The following is a 22328-nucleotide window of genomic DNA, read 5'->3' on the forward strand; positions in this document are numbered from 1 at the left end:
GAAGTGAGAGGCTGCACGCCGATCCTGTGACTCTGACAGCCTCTTCTGACGGCGTTTTGGATGTTTTTCTTTTCCTGCACGTGTTTTACTGCGGTTTCTCTGCGAGGACGCCGCATATTGATTACCCGGTGTTTTTCACAGTTTAGCACTTTGGCGTGCGTGACTTGGCAGCACGGCGGCACTGATGGAGCACAGCCCACGAGCCCGGCTGTTAGAGCCCCACCAACGAGGTGTCATCGGCGGCTCCAACGGCCGATTTAATGTGCTGTCACACATATTGATTGTTTGTTGTATAGAACCCGCCCCCCTCCTCACGAAGCCGCTGGAGCTTGAACACAACACGGCTGCTGCTGGACAGCCTGGTGCTGCTGGGACGGGCGGAGCCTCAGCTGCTGTCCTGTCTGATGACAGCTGTTTGCAGGTGGAGACACCTGTGTGGTACCTGATGATTACTGAGTTTGATTGCTGAAGTCTGAGTTTGATTGCTGAAGTCTGAGTTTTAGTCCCAAACCCTGAACTTCTCCTGATATTAGTGTCCAAACGGAGAAGAACGGCCTTGATCACGGTCATACATGTCCCCCAGCAGTCATGTATGTAACAGACCAAATCAAATGTCTCTAGTTTTCAGAGAAGGAACTCCGTGAAGCCGTTTCTAGTTTTCAGGTGAATTTCAAAGCCCCTTTGTTTATTCCATCCTCCTGCAGAGTCGGTTTTCAGCTCTGATGCTGCCTTCATGAACAAAGGAAATCAAAGCATTCGTCATTAGAACCTGTTCACTTCATCAAAGCAGATGGACACGTCCCAGAATATTGTCCACTGCATCATTGAGGGTGGACCAATCAGAGGCAGAGGAGCGGTGTGTGTTCACACACACACACACACACCCACCCACACACACACACACACACACACACACACGTCTTCACGTTTTTCTCTACATCCAGTCATAACAAGCCTGAACATGGGGGTCACAAACACCAAAGAGGAAGACCAGGATTCTAGTAGCTGTATATCTACGCTCCATCAGAACATTAAGTGGGTCAGGAGACAGAAAAGAAGGTTTGGAAGCATCAGTGGCTGCTCTGGCCTTAAGGTGGAAATTGGAAGCATCCGTGGCTGCTCTGGCCTTAAGGTGGAAATTGGAAGCATCAGTGGCTGCTCTGGCCTTAAGGTGGAAGCATCAGTGGCTGCTCTGGCCTTAAGGTGGAAATTGGAAGCATCCGTGGCTGCTCTGGCCTTAAGGTGGAAATTGGAAGCATCAGTGGCTGCTCTGGCCTTAAGGTGGAATGACACGTTCACATTGTGTTGACAGTGTGTGGCTGCTGCAACAGAAAGCTTGGAGGTTGTTCATCCAGCCTCATACGTCTGACGGATGCTGCAGAGAAACCATCTCATTCCATTGGATGGAAGTTTCTGAAGATCAGGATGGATTCAGGAACTGTGGTTTTCTTCTGGTGCAGCGTTTGACAGTCTTTGTCAACAATCTAATGAGGGCGGAGCTTGTAAATCACAAAAAGCTTTTATTTACAGATGAATAATTCAAAATAGGAAAGGACCATGCTGGAGAACCAGGGGGAGGAAGGTATTCCCACCTATTCAAACGTGTCCTCCAGGTCCTCCACGTCTTCCACATGCTCCTCTGTTTTCAGCAGCAGTCTGGGTTTAAGTTAGTTTCAGCAGCAGCAGATTGTGTTGTTGTGCAGCAGCAGTGTGTGGTTTCAGCAGCAGGAGGTTGTGTTGTTGTGCAGCAGCAGTGTGTGGTTTCAGCAGCAGCAGCAGGTTGTGTTGTTGTGCAGCAGCAGTGCGACACCAATGGAATGACCAGTTGGACCCGGTGGATTCAAAGGACCGGATGTTGGAGCACAGATGGTCTGGAGGAGGACTGGAGTCCACCCCCCTACCTCAGTGTGTGTGTGCTCTTGTGTGTGTAGCAGTGTTAGTCTGTGTGTTTGTGTGTGTGTGTGTGGGGGGGGTTCTGTCTATTGTATGCTCCTGTGTGTGTGTATTGTGTGCTCTTGTGTGTTGCTGCGTGTGCGGCTGATGATTTGTCGGCATGTGACCCAGATCCGGCGCTGATGCGCGTCAGCTGACAGTGAAGCTCTGCAGCAGACATGCAGACATGCAGCCTTCTGGACGCCGCGCCATAACCAGTCAGAGACCCCCCCACCCCCCCCAGCTGGACAGACTCCTGCTGCTGCAGTGAGCAATGCCCCCCTCCCCCTTCAAAGCTGCAGTTGGAGGGTTTTGCACCGACACTTCTCTGTCACGCCTCGTACGTCACTGAAATGTGGCACAGGTGTGCAGCGGCCAGCCAGCCGGCGGGGGGGCAGAGAGCTTCCCTGTCCCCCCGCTCCCAGTTCCACCAACTTTCTGACGTTCCCTGAAGGTCACATGAGGAGGAGCGTTCAGGGACCTCTCTGAGGGGAAGGAAAAGCCAGCACCTGTGCTCAGACAACGTAGATGTAGCGAACGTAGATGTAGAGAACGTAGATGTAGAGAACCTAGATGTAGAGAACGTAGATGTAGAGAACCTAGATGTAGAGAACGTAGATGTAGAGAACGTAGATGTAGAGAACATACATGTAGAGAACGTAGATGTAGAGAACATAGATGTAGAGAACGTAGATATAGAGAACGTAGATGTAGAGAACGTAGATGTAGAGAACCTACATGTAGAGAACCTAGATGTAGAGAACCTAGATGTAGAGAACCTAGATGTAGAGAACGTAGATGTAGAGAACCTAGATGTAGAGAACCTAGATGTAGAGAACGTAGATGTAGAGAACGTAGATGTAGAGAACGTAGATGTAGAGAACATACATGTAGAGAACGTAGATGTAGAGAACATAGATGTAAAGAACGTAGATGTAGAGAACGTAGATGTAGAGAACGTAGATGTAGAGAACGTAGATGTAGAGAACGTAGATGTAGAGAACATAGATGAAGAGAACGTAGATGTAGAGAACATAGATATAGAAAACGTAGATGTAGAGAACGTAGATGTAGAGAACGTAGATGTAGAGAACATAGATATAGAAAAACGTAGATGTAGAGAACGTAGATGTAGAGAACGTAGATGTAGCGAACGTAGATGTAGAGAACCTAGATGTAGAGAACGTAGATGTAGAGAACATAGATGTAAAGAACGTAGATGTAGAGAACATACATGTAGAGAACGTAGATGTAGAGAACATACATGTAGAGAACGTAGATGTAGAGAACATAGATGTAGAGAACGTAGCTGTAGAGAACATACATGTAGAGAACATAGATGTAGAGAACGTAGCTGTAGAGAACATACATGTAGAGAACATAGATGTAGAGAACGTAGATGTAGAGAACATAGATGTAGAGAACGTAGATGTAGAGAACGTAGATGTAGAGAACATAGATATAGAAAAACGTAGATGTAGAGAACGTAGATGTAGAGAACATAGATGTAGAGAACGTAGATGTAGAGAACGTAGATGTAGAAAAACGTAGATGTAGAGAACGTAGATGTAGAGAACGTAGATGTAGAGAACGTAGATGTAGAGAACATAGATGTAGAGAACGTAGATGTAGAGAACGTAGATGTAGAGAACGTAGATGTAGAGAACGTAGATGTAGAGAACATAGATATAGAAAAACGTAGATGTAGAGAACGTAGATGTAGAGAACGTAGATGTAGAGAACGTAGATGTAGAGAACGTAGATGTAGAGAACATAGATGTAGAGAACGTAGATGTAGAGAACGTAGATGTAGAGAACGTAGATGTAGAGAACGTAGATGTAGAGAACATACATGTAGAGAACGTAGATGTAGAGAACGTCGATGTAGAGAACATACATGTAGAGAACGTAGATGTAGAGAACGTAGATGTAGAGAACATACATGTAGAGAACGTAGATGTAGAGAACGTAGATGTAGAGAACCTAGATGTAGAGAACATACATGTAGAGAACATACATGTAGAGAACGTCGATGTAGAGAACATACATGTAGAGAACGTAGATGTAGAGAACGTAGATGTAGAGAACATACATGTAGAGAACGTAGATGTAGAGAACGTCAATGTAGAGAACGTAGATGTAGAGAACGTAGATGTAGAGAACATAGATATAGAAAAACGTAGATGTAGAGAACGTAGATGTAGAGAACATAGATGTAGAGAACGTAGATGTAGAGAACGTAGATGTAGAGAACATAGATGTAGAGAACATACATGTAGAGAACGTAGATGTAGAGAACATAGATGTAGAGAACGTAGCTGTAGAGAACATACATGTAGAGAACATAGATGTAGAGAACGTAGCTGTAGAGAACATACATGTAGAGAACATAGATGTAGAGAACGTAGATGTAGAGAACATAGATGTAGAGAACGTAGATGTAGAGAACGTAGATGTAGAGAACATAGATATAGAAAAACGTAGATGTAGAGAACGTAGATGTAGAGAACATAGATGTAGAGAACGTAGATGTAGAGAACGTAGATGTAGAGAACATACATGTAGAGAACGTAGATGTAGAGAACATACATGTAGAGAACGTCGATGTAGAGAACATACATGTAGAGAACGTAGATGTAGAGAACGTAGATGTAGAGAACATACATGTAGAGAACGTAGATGTAGAGAACGTCAATGTAGAGAATGTAGATGTAGATAACGTAGCTGTAGAGAACATACATGTAGAGAACATAGATGTAGAGAACGTAGATGTAGAGAACATAGATGTAGAGAACGTAGATGTAGAGAACGTAGATGTAGAGAACATAGATATAGAAAAACGTAGATGTAGAGAACGTAGATGTAGAGAACATAGATGTAGAGAACGTAGATGTAGAGAACATAGATGAAGAGAACGTAGATGTAGAGAACATAGATATAGAAAAACGTAGATGTAGAGAACGTAGATGTAGAGAACGTAGATGTAGAGAACATAGATATAGAAAAACGTAGATGTAGAGAACGTAGATGTAGAGAACGTAGATGTAGAGAACGTAGATGTAGAGAACCTAGATGTAGAGAACCTAGATGTAGAGAACGTAGATGTAGAGAACCTAGATGTAGAGAACGTAGATGTAGAGAACGTAGATGTAGAGAACATAGATATAGAGAACCTAGATGTAGAGAACGTAGATGTAGAGAACCTAGATGTAGAGAACGTAGATGTAGAGAACGTAGATGTAGAGAACGTAGATGTAGAGAACATACATGTAGAGAACGTAGATGTAGAGAACATAGATGTAGAGAACCTAGATGTAGAGAACCTAGATGTAGAGAACCTAGATGTAGAGAACCTAGATGTAGAGAACATAGATGAAGAGAACGTAGATGTAGAGAACATACATGTAGAGAACGTAGATGTAGAGAACATAGATGAAGAGAACGTAGATGTAGAGAACATACATGTAGAGAACGTAGATGTAGAGAACATAGATGTAGAGAACGTAGATGTAGAGAACATAGATATAGTAAAACATAGATGTAGAGAACGTAGATGTAGAGAACGTAGATGTAGAGAACGTAGATGTAGAAAAACGTAGATGTAGAGAACGTAGATGTAGAGAACGTAGATGTAGAGAACGTAGATGTAGAGAACATAGATGTAGAGAACGTAGATGTAGAGAACGTAGATGTAGAGAACGTAGATGTAGAGAACATACATGTAGAGAACGTCGATGTAGAGAACATACATGTAGAGAACGTAGATGTAGAGAACGTAGATGTAGAGAACATACATGTAGAGAACGTAGATGTAGAGAACGTCAATGTAGAGAACGTAGATGTAGAGAACGTAGATGTAGAGAACATAGATATAGAAAAACGTAGATGTAGAGAACGTAGATGTAGAGAACATAGATGTAGAGAACGTAGATGTAGAGAACGTAGATGTAGAGAACATAGATGTAGAGAACATAGATGTAGAGAACGTAGATGTAGCGAACGTAGATGTAGAGAACCTAGATGTAGAGAACGTAGATGTAGAGAACATAGATGTAAAGAACGTAGATGTAGAGAACATACATGTAGAGAACGTAGATGTAGAGAACATACATGTAGAGAACGTAGATGTAGAGAACATAGATGTAGAGAACGTAGCTGTAGAGAACATACATGTAGAGAACATAGATGTAGAGAACGTAGCTGTAGAGAACATACATGTAGAGAACATAGATGTAGAGAACGTAGATGTAGAGAACATAGATGTAGAGAACGTAGATGTAGAGAACATAGATATAGAAAAACGTAGATGTAGAGAACGTAGATGTAGAGAACATAGATGTAGAGAACGTAGATGTAGAGAACGTAGATGTAGAGAACATACATGTAGAGAACGTAGATGTAGAGAACATACATGTAGAGAACGTCGATGTAGAGAACATACATGTAGAGAACGTAGATGTAGAGAACGTAGATGTAGAGAACATACATGTAGAGAACGTAGATGTAGAGAACGTCAATGTAGAGAATGTAGATGTAGATAACGTAGATGTAGAGCAGAACAGAGACTTTCACAGGCAGAGCAAATGCAGGAACCAAAACGCTCTTCTTCTGTCTCCAGCTCTAGGATGAACTAAATCCCCTCCAACTTCTGAGTCCTCCTAGAGATGAGGGTCTGTTGCCTCCAAAATCCTCCCCGTCATTCTGTAGCCCCTCCCTCTTTGGAGTTTGGGGAATTTGAAAGTGAATCTTAGAAACGGCGTCCCCTGTTGCTGGGACATGTCAGCAGAATGTTGTAATGTAGAGCCTGACTTGTTGACACGATCCGAACTAAACGATCTAACAAAGGCTGTGATGTCACTGCAGCCCCAGATCTGTGGCGGAGGGAGGAGGGGCTTAGATTTCCTTAAAATAAACTGTAAATGAGAGAAAATCTGGAAACGCTTCAAAAAGGATGAGGAAGAAAAAGAGCGGCCGCCGCCGTCACTCGTGGTCACGGGGAGCTCTGCTCAAACGCCGGCGGCCATCTTGGACCCCCTCTGATGTGAGGGGAAGTGGGCGTGGCTAGAGCAAACATGTAGATGCTCAGGCATTGGCCCGCTTCACTTGCTTCCACGGACCAGGACAACCGGCTAACCGGTACGGGTCGACCCCGGTAACACAGTCCCACCCTCCAGTGTTCTGGCTTCATCCCACTGGCAACCATTTTGAAAGGAAAGGTCAGTGAGGGGTCATGCAGACGACCTTTCAGAATAAAAGCTCTGACGATGTTCTGAAGACGTGAATCAGCCGCGCAGACCAAACCAAGGATGACTAATGGCGCCTGTCACGGCTGCTTATGCCGCTCCGGGAGGAGTAATGGGCAAAACGCCTTTCATTAGGCGCACAGCTACGGCTAACGAGACGTTTCAGGTCCAGTTAAGCCCCCTGAGTTATTTACTTACTGTGCAATAGTGTGCGTGCTGAGGCAGCAGCTCTGCTTCTTTAAGATGCACGGCTGCCGGCGCCCGTCAAGCGTTTCTGCAGCTCTGCATCTTCTGCAAATGCGTCCCGACGGGTGTCAGGGAGGCTCTAATTGGCTCTGCAGAGTGGAATGAAGGCCTCCGCCGGTGAAGGACGGGGGCGGCGCCGCGGCCTGACGGACGTGACTGGCGCGCATCTGCAGCCTGAGGTTTGCTCCAGAGGAGGGGGCCGCTCCATCTGCCTGGGGGTGACGGCCTCGGGGTGCAGCTGCTTCGGTCCTCGACTTTAGTGTTTGGGAATTCTCTAACGTCCGAGTCCCTTTAGCTGTCACGCATTAGCTGTAGGTGACATTTGACCCCTCCCCTGGGGGAGCGCTCAGATCCATTTGGTAGGTTAACCCCCCAATCCAACCCCTTCATGCTGAGTGTCCAGCAGGGAGGGGTTGGATCCCATTTTACAGGGGATTTGAACTCACGACCTTCCAGTCTCAGGGCGGACGCTCTACCACAAGGCCATGGAGCTTAGTTGTGTCTGCTGTGTGAATGTGACGACGTTCTGATCACCTTCTGACCCGGTCTTTGGTCTTTTAATGAGAAATTTTAGTCCAAGTCCAAAACCCTGGGTTGCTTTCTAGGACCTAGTTTCTGCAGAGCGGCTGGAGTTCCTCACAAATTCACCCCTTGAGTTCTGGGAGGGGCCATAAGCGCAGAGCAACCACGCCCCCCCCCCCATCAGCCATCATTTACAGTTTCTCCCGCTAGCTTACAGCCGGGAGAACGGGTCCTTCAGGGTGTTGGTTGATCCATGTTCTGTGGTGGTTTTGGATGCTTTGGTGGGGAATCCTCCGGGGGGCAGAGACCCTAACTGACCCTCTCATGGTTGAAGGAGGAACATGGAAAGGTCTGTCGGGGTTCCAGAGGTCCAGACCAGATCCGTGTCAGGACCGGTCTAGTGTGCTGCCCCGGTTCTTCCTCCTGGAGGAGTCCGGACTGACCCAGGCGGTCTGGGCTCTGGTCCTGTTCCTGCCGTCAGGCGGGTCCTGAGCTTCTCCTGGATGGAGAATCAGCAGCCAAAGTCTGGGAGGCTCCAGTTCAAAGCCAGAACCATCTAGCAGACGTTCTCCACCTGAGGACTAGAACTTTCTGATCTTCAGGTTCAGGACTTGTTACTCAGAGCAGCTTCCAGAAAGCCTGGTGTTCTGCTCCTTCTGGAGTCTCTGCTGTTGTCCATCCGGTCACGGACCTCCTTCTCCTCAGGACCTTCAACGGTTTTTGTTCAGAGACGTTTCAGTCTGAGGTCCCAGCAGGAGGGGGCCAGCTTGGTCGTGGGTTCCTGTGAGAAGAAGCTCCTCCCCCTCCCAAATCCAAAGCATCCCGTCCGCTCTGGGCTCCTGGTGGGGATGCTGCTCCTCTGCTCTCATGAGGTCTCAGAGGCCGGAGGCTCCGCCTCTAGTTTGGGACGTTCTAGAATCAAGCAGGAAATGGATTCCCGGCGTCTGATTGGCTGAAAGCGTCAGCATGTTGATTGCTGGTTCTGATCAAACCCGCTCCGTCCTTCTGCTCATCCGTCTGTACCCGCCAACGTCAGGGGTCGTCTCTGGGCTTCGTCATGACCGCCATTCTGCTTCCCGCCATCATTCACACAAAGACTGGGGGGGGGGGGGGGGGGGGCTGTTGCTTCTGCTGATGAGGAGGGTGATGATGCTGATGATGGGCTTCCTCCTCCAGGCGGAGCTGCAGCGTCGCTCACTGCACAAAAGGATCTGATGAGTTCAAAATAACAACTAGGTCACGCATCAAAAGAAAAGCTGCGCTGTGATGTCATCATCCTCGCCGCCGCCGCTGTTGTTAACTTCTGGATGCTTTTTCAGAGGAAGTCAAACTTGGAAAGGCGGTGATGAGGATGAGTCACATCAAAAACCTGGTGGGCGGGGCTTCAGCCTCACTGGGCCCTGCGTGGGAGGGGCCCAGTCACTGCTGCAGTCCCCATAACGTTTCCTAACCGTGTAGAACCTGGAGCGCTGCCTCAGAGAGTGGATGTAAACAGAATGGAAACAGAGATCTCTCAGAACCACCATCCAGATGCTGCTTCACTTGCTAGCCTTAGTTAGCTGGGGGAGACGGGACACAGTATGGCACCCACAATGTGGGTGAACGTTCCCTTCACCCACAATGTGGGTGAAGGGAACGTTCACCCCCATGCCAGGTTCTATTTACTACCATGACTGAAGTTCCAGTGACCTTTGACCTCAGGAGGAGGCTGCCATCTTTCATTTTCTAATAGAGAATCCCCTTCAGGACCTTCTGGAAGTTTAAACTCACAGAGATTGTGATCTCTTGTCTCATAACGCCTGCAGCATCATCAGGAAACGGCGCCGTGGTTAGCGTGGCGAGTCCGCAGAAGGGGCGTTCCCCTGGTCCTTAAACGTCTTTCTACTGGACGACACGTCATGACACACGGCGTGAATGTGGGCGTGGCTAACAACAAACCTCTGTTGGCGAGGAAAAACAAAACGGTACCTCGGCTGATTCTGATCAAAATGTGACCAGTGCATCAAACGGTTGCTATGGAGACAGAAAGGCTGACTTTGTCCCAGGCAGCTGAGAGCAGGGGCAGAAGGAGGGGGTGGGGGGCAGTAGCAGCCTCTCAGCCAGTGAGGGGGGGTCACTGGTCACAGGTGGGTGTGGATGGTTCCTCCGGTTGTTCCGGCGTCTCCTGAAACGCTTTGGGTTGACCTGGGGGGTCTGAAGCCCCCTCCTATCCACAAAGTCCTTTTTCCTGGCGAGCCGCTCGTCTTTTGTCTTGATCAGCCTCTTCAGGAACGCCATCACGCCACATTAGGCCGCTCTTAGCAGGCGCCTGTCAAGATCAGCTGGACATTTACATAATTCCCTCCAATTCAGAGCCGGGGGGGCGGCCTGAAGGTCCCTTCAGCCGATGGATCAGGTGACTCCAGCTGAGAGGACTGGAGTGCTGTGAATTCCTAACCAGCAGTGAAGTGTCCTTAATGAACAACGAGAGCCTTCTGCTGATGAAATGACCCCCCCCCCCCCCTCTCTCGTTTGATTGCTGAAAGGATTCCTGAGTCTGTGGATGAAAGCAGCTGTTTGCTGAGAAACACCAGCGCAAAGGAAATCCACCCCGTCTGTCTGCCTCCACTCTGCTCTGATTGGCCAATAGGGTGGCGGCGTGTTTCAGAGGTTTTCATGACCGGTGGAGCGGCCGTCTGAGGAGAAGACGATGAAAGAACGGGAATCCTGCAGATCAAAGACAGACAGGAACCTAGACGGGTCATTCTTCTGGGGTTTGGAAGGGTTAGAGTCTGGTGTTTGAGAGGAAAACTCTAAATTCCCACGTGGATTGGAGCATTTGAATGCCTCATCTCCCCTGACTGTATCTGACGTCTGTTTCAGCAGCAGTTCCTGATTTTATTCTGGACGCTGTGAAACCAATCGCAGACACACCTCTCAGTTTGGCCCATCCATTAGGGTGGGGGCTAGGAGGGGGCAGAGGGAGACCCCCCCCACCACCACCACCAGCTGTGCCCTGGTCCCACCGTGACAAAGTGGCTCAGGCTGTACAGGCTCCTTTCTTACCCAATGCTGTCCATCACTGTGCCGTTCCACCGCCTGGGTCTGAGCGCGCTCCGTGGACCCCCCCCCCCCCCCCCTTCATGCGGCTGTGTCGCATGAAGCCACTTAATCAGCAGCCGGATTAACCGATGGTCAGGGAGGCTCAGGGCAGCACGCTGGTTTGTCCAGGGGTCAAAGGTGACATCCATTGATTGGACGGGAATCCTCATAAATCCTTGTTTTCCTCCTGAAGCTTTTAGAATCGTCTGGTGGAAGAAGCTCCAACAGAACCTGCAGGAGCTGCTGGGTCCACAGCCGGGAAACGGTCCCACCTGCAGGCTGTACTGTGGTGTAGTGGTCGGCACCCTCGCCTCACAGTGACTGAGGTTCCACCCCAGCTGGGGTCTTACTGTGTGGACTTTGTATGTTCTCCTGGTTCTGGTGAGGGTGTTCTCCAGCTGGAACCCCCCGGGATAATCCTCCTGGGACACGTCTCTGTGATGTCACAGTTCTGCTAAAGCAGGGGGGGGCTGATCCCTGGGGGGGACCCCGTGTCAACAGAGGGCGGGGTTTCGTCCCAGCTGTTGCTTAAACATGAGTAAAGAAAACTGACAGCATGAGTCTCTTTAAACTGCTGCCAAAGACTGTTCAAACTAAAGCTCTGCTCTCTCCCCCCTCTCTCTCTTCTCTCCCCCCTCTCTCCCCCCTCTCCCCTCTCTCCCCCATCCCAGGTTTCCTCAGCACAGGAGACCAAGCAGCCAAGGGCAACTACGGCCTCCTGGACCAGATCCAGGCTCTGCGCTGGATCAAAGAAAACATCCAGGCCTTCAAAGGAGACCCCAAGAGAGTGACCATATTTGGCTCTGGCGCCGGGGCGTCGTGCGTCAGCCTGCTCACCCTCTCGCATTACTCAGAAGGTCAGCTTGGCATCCATCAACCGTTGGGTGGAGGCGGATTCTGCTGCCGGCCTCCAGAATCCTGCAGCTTCCTGCTCAGATCAGAGCCTGTCAGGGTGGGACGGATGCCGCCACGCCACAAACGTGGTTTTCCGTCTGGAACAAACGTTCCTGTTTGTGTCTGTAGAAGAGCGTTCAGCCACGATAGGAAAGCATCTTTTCACGAACGTGAAGCTGAGGATTCCAGGATAAACTGAAAGGATCTACAAATAGATACATAAATAGATAATGGATAGATATATCTCTAGATAGATACAGGTAGATCTCCAGCCAGAGGTCACCTGGTTCCTGGTCCTGCTTCCATCACCTTCACCAGCTTTTAGGTCCAAAGTCTTTTCTTTTCCTGTCTCTGACTCATGAAGGCAGCACCGTTTCCTGTCCTTCCGCTCTTCATTGGTCAATTGGATAACCGTCTAAATGAAATGTCTACACAAAAGGAACACATCATTCAGTTTTGGTGATGAGGAACGTTCTCCTGGAACAAACACATGACGGGGTTCCGGACATCAGAGTGCACGCCGTTACTGAGACTCATCCAGACCACAATAGAACTTTATTGACGCCATAACAGCCGTTGACACGTTTTCATTGCTCTGTAATAGTTCCACTTCATAACAGGGGGGCATTTTGGCATTTTGGCGTTGCTAGGCAACAACAGCTGATTGTGTAAACGATGCACCTGCTGACCGTTTCAGACCCAGAAGTGATGGAAGATGGTCCAAAACGCGAGCGGCAGACGTGTCGCCACGTTCAGTGTAAAGCGGCGTTCACACCGGGCTCAGAAACACTCGTCGTGGAAGTGACCACTTCCACTGAAAGGTCGACCTAAACGCCGTTTCTGTCCACTGTGATCCGGACTCAGAGTCAGCCGTTGCTGCTCTAGTTTTTCAGTCCTGTTTCAGGCTCTACGTGGCGGTGCTGTACGGTCCGGTTGGAAGTCCATCACAGCAAGTGATTGGTCAGGAGGACAACGTCTGCACTGTGACCCCAAACAGCTCACAGGTTTATGGTTCTAGAACTCCAGTCAGCTGAAGAGGCGACTCACCTTAACATCCATAACGGACTTTTGGGTCAAAACATGGAAGTGAAGAGACGTACATCCATGAACCAACCCAGCCACGTACTGAGATGCTGTGGTGCAGCGTTTAGCCCTCCTGCCTCAGAGCAAGAATAGCCCGGTTCAAGTCCTGGCTGGGGGGTCCTGTAACAGAGGAGTTTCTGGGTCTGGGACTTTCTCCCCTCATGGGTGGGCAGCGCTGTGACCCTGACAGGAATGTGTCTGGGTAAAAAGTTATTACGTGTAGCTCAAACGTTCTGATCAGATACAGTTTCTGAGGAAGAGAACTTGAAACAGTATCCTGTACTCAGTTTCCTCCTAACTGAACTGATTTGGGTTCACAGTCAGGACGGACTCACCACATTTACCCACCAACCCTCTTTCAGCTGCAGGTACAGCCTATCACAGTCCATCGTCTGCTAAAAGCCTAGAGCATCCCTTCCACATTTACATTAACAGTCATCTGAATGGGCTTCATGTGTGTCACTGTGACTGAATCCTAAAGGACAGCAGCTGATGGCTGAACTGCTCATGTCTGCCTCAGACCCTCCTTCTCTTCCGTTAAACATTTCCATCTGTGTCCTGCAGCAGTCAGATTATACGTCCACACCCGTCATGCCATCTCATTTCTCCCAGTGTGGACTTGTGACCCCCATGTTGTGTACTGAGCGCTGTTGGAGGGTCTCCATTAGAAAATGGGCCCTTTCAGCTGAAGCGTACCACTTTTTGGTCCGGTTTGGGGCTCCGATGGAAGGTTGCTATGACAACAGAGGCGCCCACCAGCGCTGGATTCTTCCAGCCGTGAACGGAAACGCCCACCTACACTGCGAGGGTCAGAGCGACCCGCTCAGTGGAAACGAGGCTAAAGAGTTCACTGTTCCACATAGCAAACATGTGCATGAACATTTGCTCCCCACCTGGAGGTCCTGCAGGCCACTGGCGTGGCGTACAGGCGTGGCCATGGGTCACCCGGACGCCATCGGATGGGAATCGGTGTCATATTGATTACTGGTGAAACCAGAACCAGAACCAGACTAAGGACGACTAGAACAGCCGTGGGAAATTACTCAAATCTGAAAACATTGACCATCTCCAGGATATCAGCTCTGTGTTCATCCAAACTGATAAAACACTGAGTAGTTAGGAATATGAAAGATCATAAAATACTTTTTTCTTTGTGTTTCTTTGATTCTATTAAAGACATTTTGATCAGAATGACGGCACCGTGATTTAGCCGCAGCTACAGCTCTGATTTTGGTAAAAGTCCCGTCCCTTTAACTGTCTCCACCAATCATTCTTGGAGGCTTAATCACATGTCATCAGTCTGACCAATCAGAAGTGGTTAAAGTCTTCACTTCCTTGTTCTGATTCTGCTCATAAAGTCTCTCAGTTCTAACAAAAATACCAGCTAAAGCTCGTCTTTAGCAGTGTAGCTTTCTACAGAATCCGGTGTCAGACCGTGGAACAAGTGAACAAAACCATGAAGCTCAGAGAAGAGAGTCTGTCTGCCATCACTACATCTCCCATGATGCATCGGGTTAAAGGGACAGCGTCTCAGTGTACAATGAGTCGTCCTTGTTAAACTTCTTGAAACCACAACGAACACACAGTTTGTAAATTTTCTAACTTAACTTTTATTCCATCTTTTAGAAAAAAACAGCTGCAACTTCCTGCTTTTTCTGCCACAATTATCACTAAAATGCACGTCAAATTGCGGGGGGGGGGGGGGGGGGGGGGCTGTAGATCAAAACAGTCTGAGTTTCTGCTTTTTAATTTTTAATTGTGTGCCGCGGGATTTTTGTCAAGGTTAAAGTGTGCCGTGGCTCAGGAAAGGTTGAAAAACACTGGTCTAGAACAAGGAAGCCTTTTTCTTATTGACGGCAGGTTCAATTCAATTCAATTCAATTTTATTTGTATAGTCCAAAATCCCAACGGTCGTCTCGATGCGGTTAAAGAGCAGCAGCTGGTAGAAGCCGTCAGGAGGGTTCCTGCTGTCTCCAGGTGTTCCACACCTGCAGGAGCCTCAGAGACAGAGTCAGCATCAGGGCTGAGGAAGTGAAGAAAGCCGCTGCTTCCTGTCGGGACGGTGGGGCTCCCTCTCCAGGAGAAAGGCCCCGCTGTCAGGGACGTCCATTTTTTCCGTGGAGAATGGTCATCAGCTGCAGCATCCATGACTGAGCCCGCCCCCTGCAGGCTGGGAGCGGCCCGCTGGGGGCCCCGTGATGGTGTCGGCCTGGTTGAGTCATGGCTGCTGCGTGTTTGTGCGGTAAAAATAGAACAAAAGGAGCGAGCGCGTGACTGCGGCGCTGTGTTGTGGCCTACTTGCTGATTGACAGGCTGGAGCTGCAGCGAGAAGCTTTTCTTCAGCCGTAAACGTTGTTTACCTTCTGGTTCCTCGTCTCAGCGTCGTCACAGACGGATCTGGAGGTTTTCATCTCTGGAAAGAAACCGGGGCGGCTCTTTGTTTGGGCGCATCTTCCCAGCTGAAGCTGATGAGGAACCACAGCCCCCTTCGCCCCCCCAGGAGTTTCACAGTTGTTTTTCCCTGAAAGATCAATATTTAAGCGTCCAGCGTTAAAAATGCAGCCGCAGAGTTTTGGAGAAAGTCTGGGCGCTTTCATCTTCTCTCTGAATAGAAAGCCTCGTCCATCACACCAGTCCATGTTTAATTCAGGCAGAACAGGAATATGAAATGTTTATGACCAGAAATGGAAGCTTGGACAAGGATTGTCTTCTGAATTCAAACATTTTTGGGTGGTTTTTCAAACAGAGCTTCTGCCTTCAGGGTGGAGATGGCTGCAGTTCACCAGATGACCACTAGGGGATTTTGCACTGATAAACTGGTGACGAAAGCATCCTGTAGGCCAACTGAAGACCACACCCACCTTTTTAGTGGGCGTGGTCATCAGTTGGCCTTACAGGATGTAGGTCTTGTTTTCCCTCCATCATTTTTAGATGATGTCATCATTTAGCATAATGCAGATGGTCACATGACCACAGGGATTACGCCACATACTCAACAGGCATACGCGTTCAAGAACAGGCTTTCTGCATCTGTCTCTCTGGACTGTTGCTACCTGATACTAGCGCCTGTCCCTGCAGCTAGCAGAGGTTTGGTGCGAAACGTCGTAGCGGTGTAAATCTGGTGAATCTTGCTCCAGCCTTCTTCTGTTTTGATAAATTAAAGACTTGGTGTCACAGACGTCCAGCCAGACACAAAAGCTATGATTCGTTTCTCCTTCACGAGGGATTTTGAGCGGTTGCAGCTTCAACCAGTCCCTGGTTCTTCAAAGTTCAACTGGTTTAACTTTAAAAGTGCGTTCGCTGGTTGTTGTTATTTTCTACGTAGAGCCCAAAAACCCGTTAAAAACTTGCATAGTGACTCGTGAACGTTTTGAATGCAGAAGCCCACATGCAGCGCATGGACACACATTTTCAAATAGTTTTTAAGATGTTTCACATTTCTGAGCCTGGTGTGAACGTCGCCTGATGGCGGTTACCTTCAGGTGCCAGGAGTGTCTTCAGACTTAAAGGTTCTGCTGTGTGCCTTCCACTCATCCTGCTTCTCGTCTCAGATTTGTTCCAGAAAGCCATCATCCAGAGCGGAACAGCGCTGTCCAGCTGGGCGGTCAACTACCAGCCGGCCAAGTACACGCGGTCTCTGGCTGAGAAGGTGGGCTGCAACATGCTGGACACGGCTGACCTGGTGGAGTGCCTGCAGAAGAAGAGCTACAAGGAGCTGATCGAGCAGTACGTCACTCCGGCAAAGTACCACATCGCCTTTGGGCCGGTGATCGACGGCGACGTCATCCCCGACGACCCGCAGATCCTCATGGAGCAGGGGGAGTTCCTGAACTATGACATCATGCTGGGGGTCAACCAGGGCGAGGGCTTTAAGTTTGTGGACGGCATAGTGGACAGTGAGGACGGGGTGTCGGCCAACGATTTCGACTTTGCCGTGTCGGACTTCGTGGACCACCTGTACGGCTACCCGGAGGGCAAGGACACTTTGCGGGAGACCATTAAGTTCATGTACACGGACTGGGCGGACAAGGAGAATCCAGAAACCCGTCGGAAGACTCTGGTGGCTCTCTTCACGGACCACCAGTGGGTGGCGCCGGCCGTGGCGACCGCAGACCTCCACGCCCAGTACGGCTCGCCTACGTACTTCTACGCCTTCTATCACCACTGTCAGAGCGACATGAAGCCCAGCTGGGCGGACTCCACCCACGGAGACGAGGTCCCCTACGTGTTCGGGATCCCCATGATCGGCCCCACCGACCTTTTCAACTGCAACTTCTCCAAGAACGATGTGATGCTGAGCGCCGTGGTCATGACGTACTGGACCAACTTTGCTAAAACCGGGTGAGTTCTGGTCTCCAGTGTTTCTTATCTGTGTTCCTCCACTGAAGTCTAAGGTTTTCGGAGACATTTGTCCCACAAAAGCTCAAGTGGAGCTTTAGTTTTTTAAAAGATAGACTCCTCCACAGTACCATCACAGTACCACAGTATCATCTGCAAAAAGATGGCCGCCTGCAGACGGAACCCACAGAACGATCACATTCCAATTTAAAACTATGTAATATACTGTAAATGTCAATAAAATGATGTTTTGATGCATGTCTAGGTGCGTACCTGGACGTAAGGATGGAATGATCCTGCACTTTCTGCTGCTGTGGACCAGACTAGAACAAATCTCCATAGTAACTTCATTTAGACTCATTTAATCTGCTTGTGACAGAGTCCGGTCTAAATTTAGCTGAATTCAATAAGCAGCACACAGGAATGCAGGACGTATCGCCATGGTAACCAGACTTAAGGTTTTCAGGAAAGTTTACCGTGACTTGTGTGTTTTTGCCGTGTAACAGCAAAGGAAGGACTTTTCCCATCATTCCCTGTGAAGGGACATGCTGGCGTTCCCATGAGCCTCTGCTGTGTTTTCAAAGGTTTCGTTTCAAATGAACGCGGATCTCCTCAATAAGCCTCTTACGGTCCAAACCTGGAATTGGGGTGCAGCATGATCCGCATTTTCCTCATGATTAGTGATTTAATGATTAACCTGTGAGTGAAGGGGGGGTAAATAAACCCTCCCCCGCTGCTGCGGCGCCGCGTTCCATGAAAGGATTCGCCTTTTTGCTTCACTCACCTTCAGATTAGGTAGCGGCTGCTGCAGCCCACTCACACTGGAAACTCACTTCAGGAGGAATAAATAAAATTGTTGATCAGCATCACTCTGCCCCCCTCCCCCGTGGCGTTCTGGCTCCCGCTCAGCGGCGAGCTGGCTCTGACACTGACGAGCTCGGAAAGCCTCTTTGCTCACCGTTCTTGGAATAAACTCACCTCCAGGAATGTGGCTGTTTGTCAGCAGATCCCGCCGTCTGCAGAGTCAGGCGCCGCTAATCACGGCACAATGACGCGCTGATGTTTGGCTGAGCGGCGTGGAGCGGCATGGAGCGGCGTGGAATGGGGGGAGCGGCGTGAAGCGGTGTGCAGCGGCGTGGAATGGGGGGAGCGGCGTGAAGCAGCGTTGAATGGGGGGAGCGGCGTGGAATGGGGGGAGCGGCGTTGAATGGGGGGAGCGGCGTGAAGCAGCGTTGAATGGGGGGAGCGGCGTGGAATGGGGGGAGCGGCGTTGAATGGGGGGAGCGGCGTGAAGCGGCGTGAAGCGGCGTGAAGCGGCGTGGAGCGGCGTTGAATGGGGGGAGCGACGTGAAGCAGCGTTGAATGGGGGGAGCGGCGTGGAGCGGCGTTGAATGGGGGGAGCGGCGTGAAGCAGCGTTGAATGGGGGGAGCAGCGTGGAGCGGTGTGAAGCGGGGTGGAGCGGCGTTGAATGGGTGGAGCGGCGTGGAATGGGGGGAACGGCGTGGAGCGGCGTGAAGCGGCGTGGAGCGGCGTTGAATGGGGGGAGCGACGTGAAGCAGCGTTGAATGGGGGGAGCGGCGTGAAGCAGCGTTGAATGGGGGGAGCGGCGTGGAGCGGCGTTGAATGCGTGGAGCGGCGTGGAGCGGCGTGAAGCGGCGTGGAATGGGGGGAGCGGCGTGGAATGGGGGGAGCGGCGTTGAATGGGGGGAGCGGCGTGAAGCGGCGTGGAGCGGCGTTGAATGGGGGGAGCGACGTGAAGCAGCGTTGAATGGGGGGAGCGGCGTGAAGCAGCGTTGAATGGGGGGAGCGGCGTGGAGCGGCGTTGAATGGGGGGAGCGGCGTGAAGCAGCGTTGAATGGGGGGAGCAGCGTGGAGCGGTGTGAAGCGGGGTGGAGCGGCGTTGAATGGGTGGAGCGGCGTGGAATGGGGGGAACGGCGTGGAGCGGCGTGGAGCGGCGTGAAGCGGCGTGGAGCGGCGTTGAATGGGGGGAGCGGCGTGAAGCAGCGTTGAATGGGGGGAGCGGCGTGAAGCGGCGTGGAGCGGCGTGAAGCGGCGTGGAGCGGCGTTGAATGGGGGGAGCGGCGTGAAGCAGCGTTGAATGGGGGGAGCGGTGTGAAGCGGCGTGAAGCGGCGTGGAATGGGGGGAGCGGCGTGGAATGGGGGGAACGGCGTGGAGCGGCGTGGAGCGGCGTGGAGCGGCGTGAAGCGGCGTGGAGCGGCGTTGAATGGGGGGAGCGGCGTGAAGCAGCGTTGAATGGGGGGAGCGGCGTGAAGCGGCGTGGAGCGGCGTGAAGCGGCGTGGAATTGGGGGAGCGGCGTGAAGCGGCGTGGAGCGGCGTGAAGCGGCGTGAAGCGCCGTGAAGCTGCGTTGAGCAGCGTGGAGCGGCGTGAAGCGGCGTGGAGCGGCGTGAAGCGGCGTGAAGCGGCGTGAAGCGGCGTGGAGCGGCGTGAAGCGGCGTGAAGCGGCGTGGAGCGGCGTTGAATGGGGGGAGCGGCGTGAAGCAGCGTTGAATGGGGGGAGCAGCGTGGAGCGGTGTGAAGCGGGGTGGAGCGGCGTTGAATGGGTGGAGCGGCGTGGAATGGGGGGAACGGCGTGGAGCGGCGTGAAGCGGCGTGAAGCGGCGTGGAGCGGCGTTGAATGGGGGGAGCGACGTGAAGCAGCGTTGAATGGGGGGAGCGGCGTGAAGCAGCGTTGAATGGGGGGAGCGGCGTGGAGCGGCGTTGAATGCGTGGAGCGGCGTGGAGCGGCGTGAAGCGGCGTGGAATGGGGGGAGCGGCGTGGAATGGGGGGAGCGGCGTTGAATGGGGGGAGCGGCGTGAAGCGGCGTGGAGCGGCGTGAAGCGGCGTGAAGCGCCGTGAAGCGGCGTTGAGCAGCGTGGAGCGGCGTGAAGCGGCGTGGAGCGGCGTGAAGCGGCGTGAAGCGGCGTGAAGCGGCGTGGAGCGGCGTGAAGCGGCGTGAAGCGGCGTGGAGCGGCGTTGAATGGGGGGAGCGGCGTGAAGCAGCGTTGAATGGGGGGAGCAGCGTGGAGCGGTGTGAAGCGGGGTGGAGCGGCGTTGAATGGGTGGAGCGGCGTGGAATGGGGGGAACGGCGTGGAGCGGCGTGAAGCGGCGTGAAGCGGCGTGGAGCGGCGTTGAATGGGGGGAGCGACGTGAAGCAGCGTTGAATGGGGGGAGCGGCGTGAAGCAGCGTTGAATGGGGGGAGCGGCGTGGAGCGGCGTTGAATGCGTGGAGCGGCGTGGAGCGGCGTGAAGCGGCGTGGAATGGGGGGAGCGGCGTGGAATGGGGGGAGCGGCGTTGAATGGGGGGAGCGGCGTGAAGCGGCGTGGAGCGGCGTTGAATGGGGGGAGCGACGTGAAGCAGCGTTGAATGGGGGGAGCGGCGTGAAGCAGCGTTGAATGGGGGGAGCGGCGTGGAGCGGCGTTGAATGGGGGGAGCGGCGTGAAGCAGCGTTGAATGGGGGGAGCAGCGTGGAGCGGTGTGAAGCGGGGTGGAGCGGCGTTGAATGGGTGGAGCGGCGTGGAATGGGGGGAACGGCGTGGAGCGGCGTGGAGCGGCGTGGAGCGGCGTGAAGCGGCGTGGAGCGGCGTTGAATGGGGGGAGCGGCGTGAAGCAGCGTTGAATGGGGGGAGCGGCGTGAAGCGGCGTGGAGCGGCGTGAAGCGGCGTGGAATTGGGGGAGCGGCGTGAAGCGGCGTGGAGCGGCGTGAAGCGGCGTGAAGCGCCGTGAAGCGGCGTTGAGCAGCGTGGAGCGGCGTGAAGCGGCGTGGAGCGGCGTGGAGCGGCGTGAAGCGGCGTGAAGCGGCGTGAAGCGGCGTGAAGCGGCGTGGAGCGGCGTGAAGCGGCGTGAAGCGGCGTGGAGCGGCGTTGAATGGGGGGAGCGGCGTGAAGCGGCGTGGAATGGGGGGAGCGGCGTGGAATGGGGGGAACGGCGTGGAGCGGCGTGAAGCGGCGTGGAGCGGCGTTGAATGGGGGGAGCGGCGTGAAGCAGCGTTGAATGGGGGGAGCGGCGTGAAGCGGCGTGAAGCAGCGTGAAGCGGCGTGGAATTGGGGGAGCGGCGTGAAGCGGCGTGAAGCGGCGTGAAGCGGCGTGAAGCGGCGTGAAGCGGCGTGGAGCGGCGTGGAGTGGCGTGGAGCGGCGTGAAGCGGCGTGAAGCGGCGTGGAGCGGCGTGAAGCGGCGTGGAGCGGCGTGGAATTGGGGGAGCGGCGTGAAGCGGCGTGGAGCGGCGTGGAGCGGCGTTGAATGGGGGGAGCGGCGTGGAGCGGCGTGAAGCGGCGTGAAGCGGCGTGGAGCGGCGTTGAATGGGGGGAGCGGCGTGAAGCAGCGTGGAGCGGCGTTGAATGGGTGAAGCGGCGTGAAGCGGCGTGGAGCGGCGTTGAATGGGGGGAGCGGCGTGGAGCGGCGTGGAGCGGCGTTGAATCGGTGGAGCGGCGTGAAGCAGCGTGGAATGGGGGGAGCGGCGTGGAATGGGGGGAACGGCGTGAAGCGGCGTGGAGCGGCGTTGAATGGGGGGAGCGGCGTGAAGCAGCGTTGAATGGGGGGAGCAGCGTGGAGCGGTGTGAAGCGGCGTGGAGCGGCGTTGAATGGGTGGAGCGGCGTGAAGCGGCGTGGAATGGGGGGAGCGGCGTGGAATGGGGGGAACGGCGTGGAGCGGCGTGAAGCGGCGTGGAGCGGCGTTGAATGGGGGGAGCGGCGTGAAGCAGCGTTGAATGGGGGGAGCGGCGTGAAGCGGCGTGAAGCAGCGTGAAGCGGCGTGGAATTGGGGGAGCGGCGTGAAGCGGCGTGAAGCGGCGTGAAGCGGCGTGGAGTGGCGTGGAGCGGCGTGAAGCGGCGTGAAGCGGCGTGGAGCGGCGTGAAGCGGCGTGGAGCGGCGTGGAATTGGGGGAGCGGCGTGAAGCGGCGTGGAGCGGCGTGGAGCGGCGTGGAGCGGCGTGAAGCGGCGTGAAGCGGCGTGGAGCGGCGTGAAGCGGCGTGGAGCGGCGTGGA

The 22328-nt window shown here is 52.7% G+C and overlaps 1 protein-coding gene across 1 annotated transcript in view; it reads left to right on the forward strand.

Annotated features, from left to right (window-relative positions):
• nlgn4xa (neuroligin 4 X-linked a) overlaps window positions 1-22328 on the forward strand; it is a 78103-nt gene that overhangs the window by 51175 nt on the left and 4600 nt on the right. Inside the window, exons 4-5 of the mRNA XM_078942329.1 lie at window positions 11696-11881; window positions 16553-17342. Of these exons, the coding sequence (XP_078798455.1) occupies window positions 11696-11881; window positions 16553-17342 (976 nt within the window). The remainder of the gene's footprint in view (window positions 1-11695; window positions 11882-16552; window positions 17343-22328) is intronic.

The sequence above is a fragment of the Oryzias latipes genome, chromosome 2 (assembly GCF_053564925.1).
Source record: "Oryzias latipes strain Hd-rR chromosome 2, Olatipes_Hd-rR_3.1".
Lineage (NCBI taxonomy): Eukaryota > Metazoa > Chordata > Actinopteri > Beloniformes > Adrianichthyidae > Oryzias > Oryzias latipes.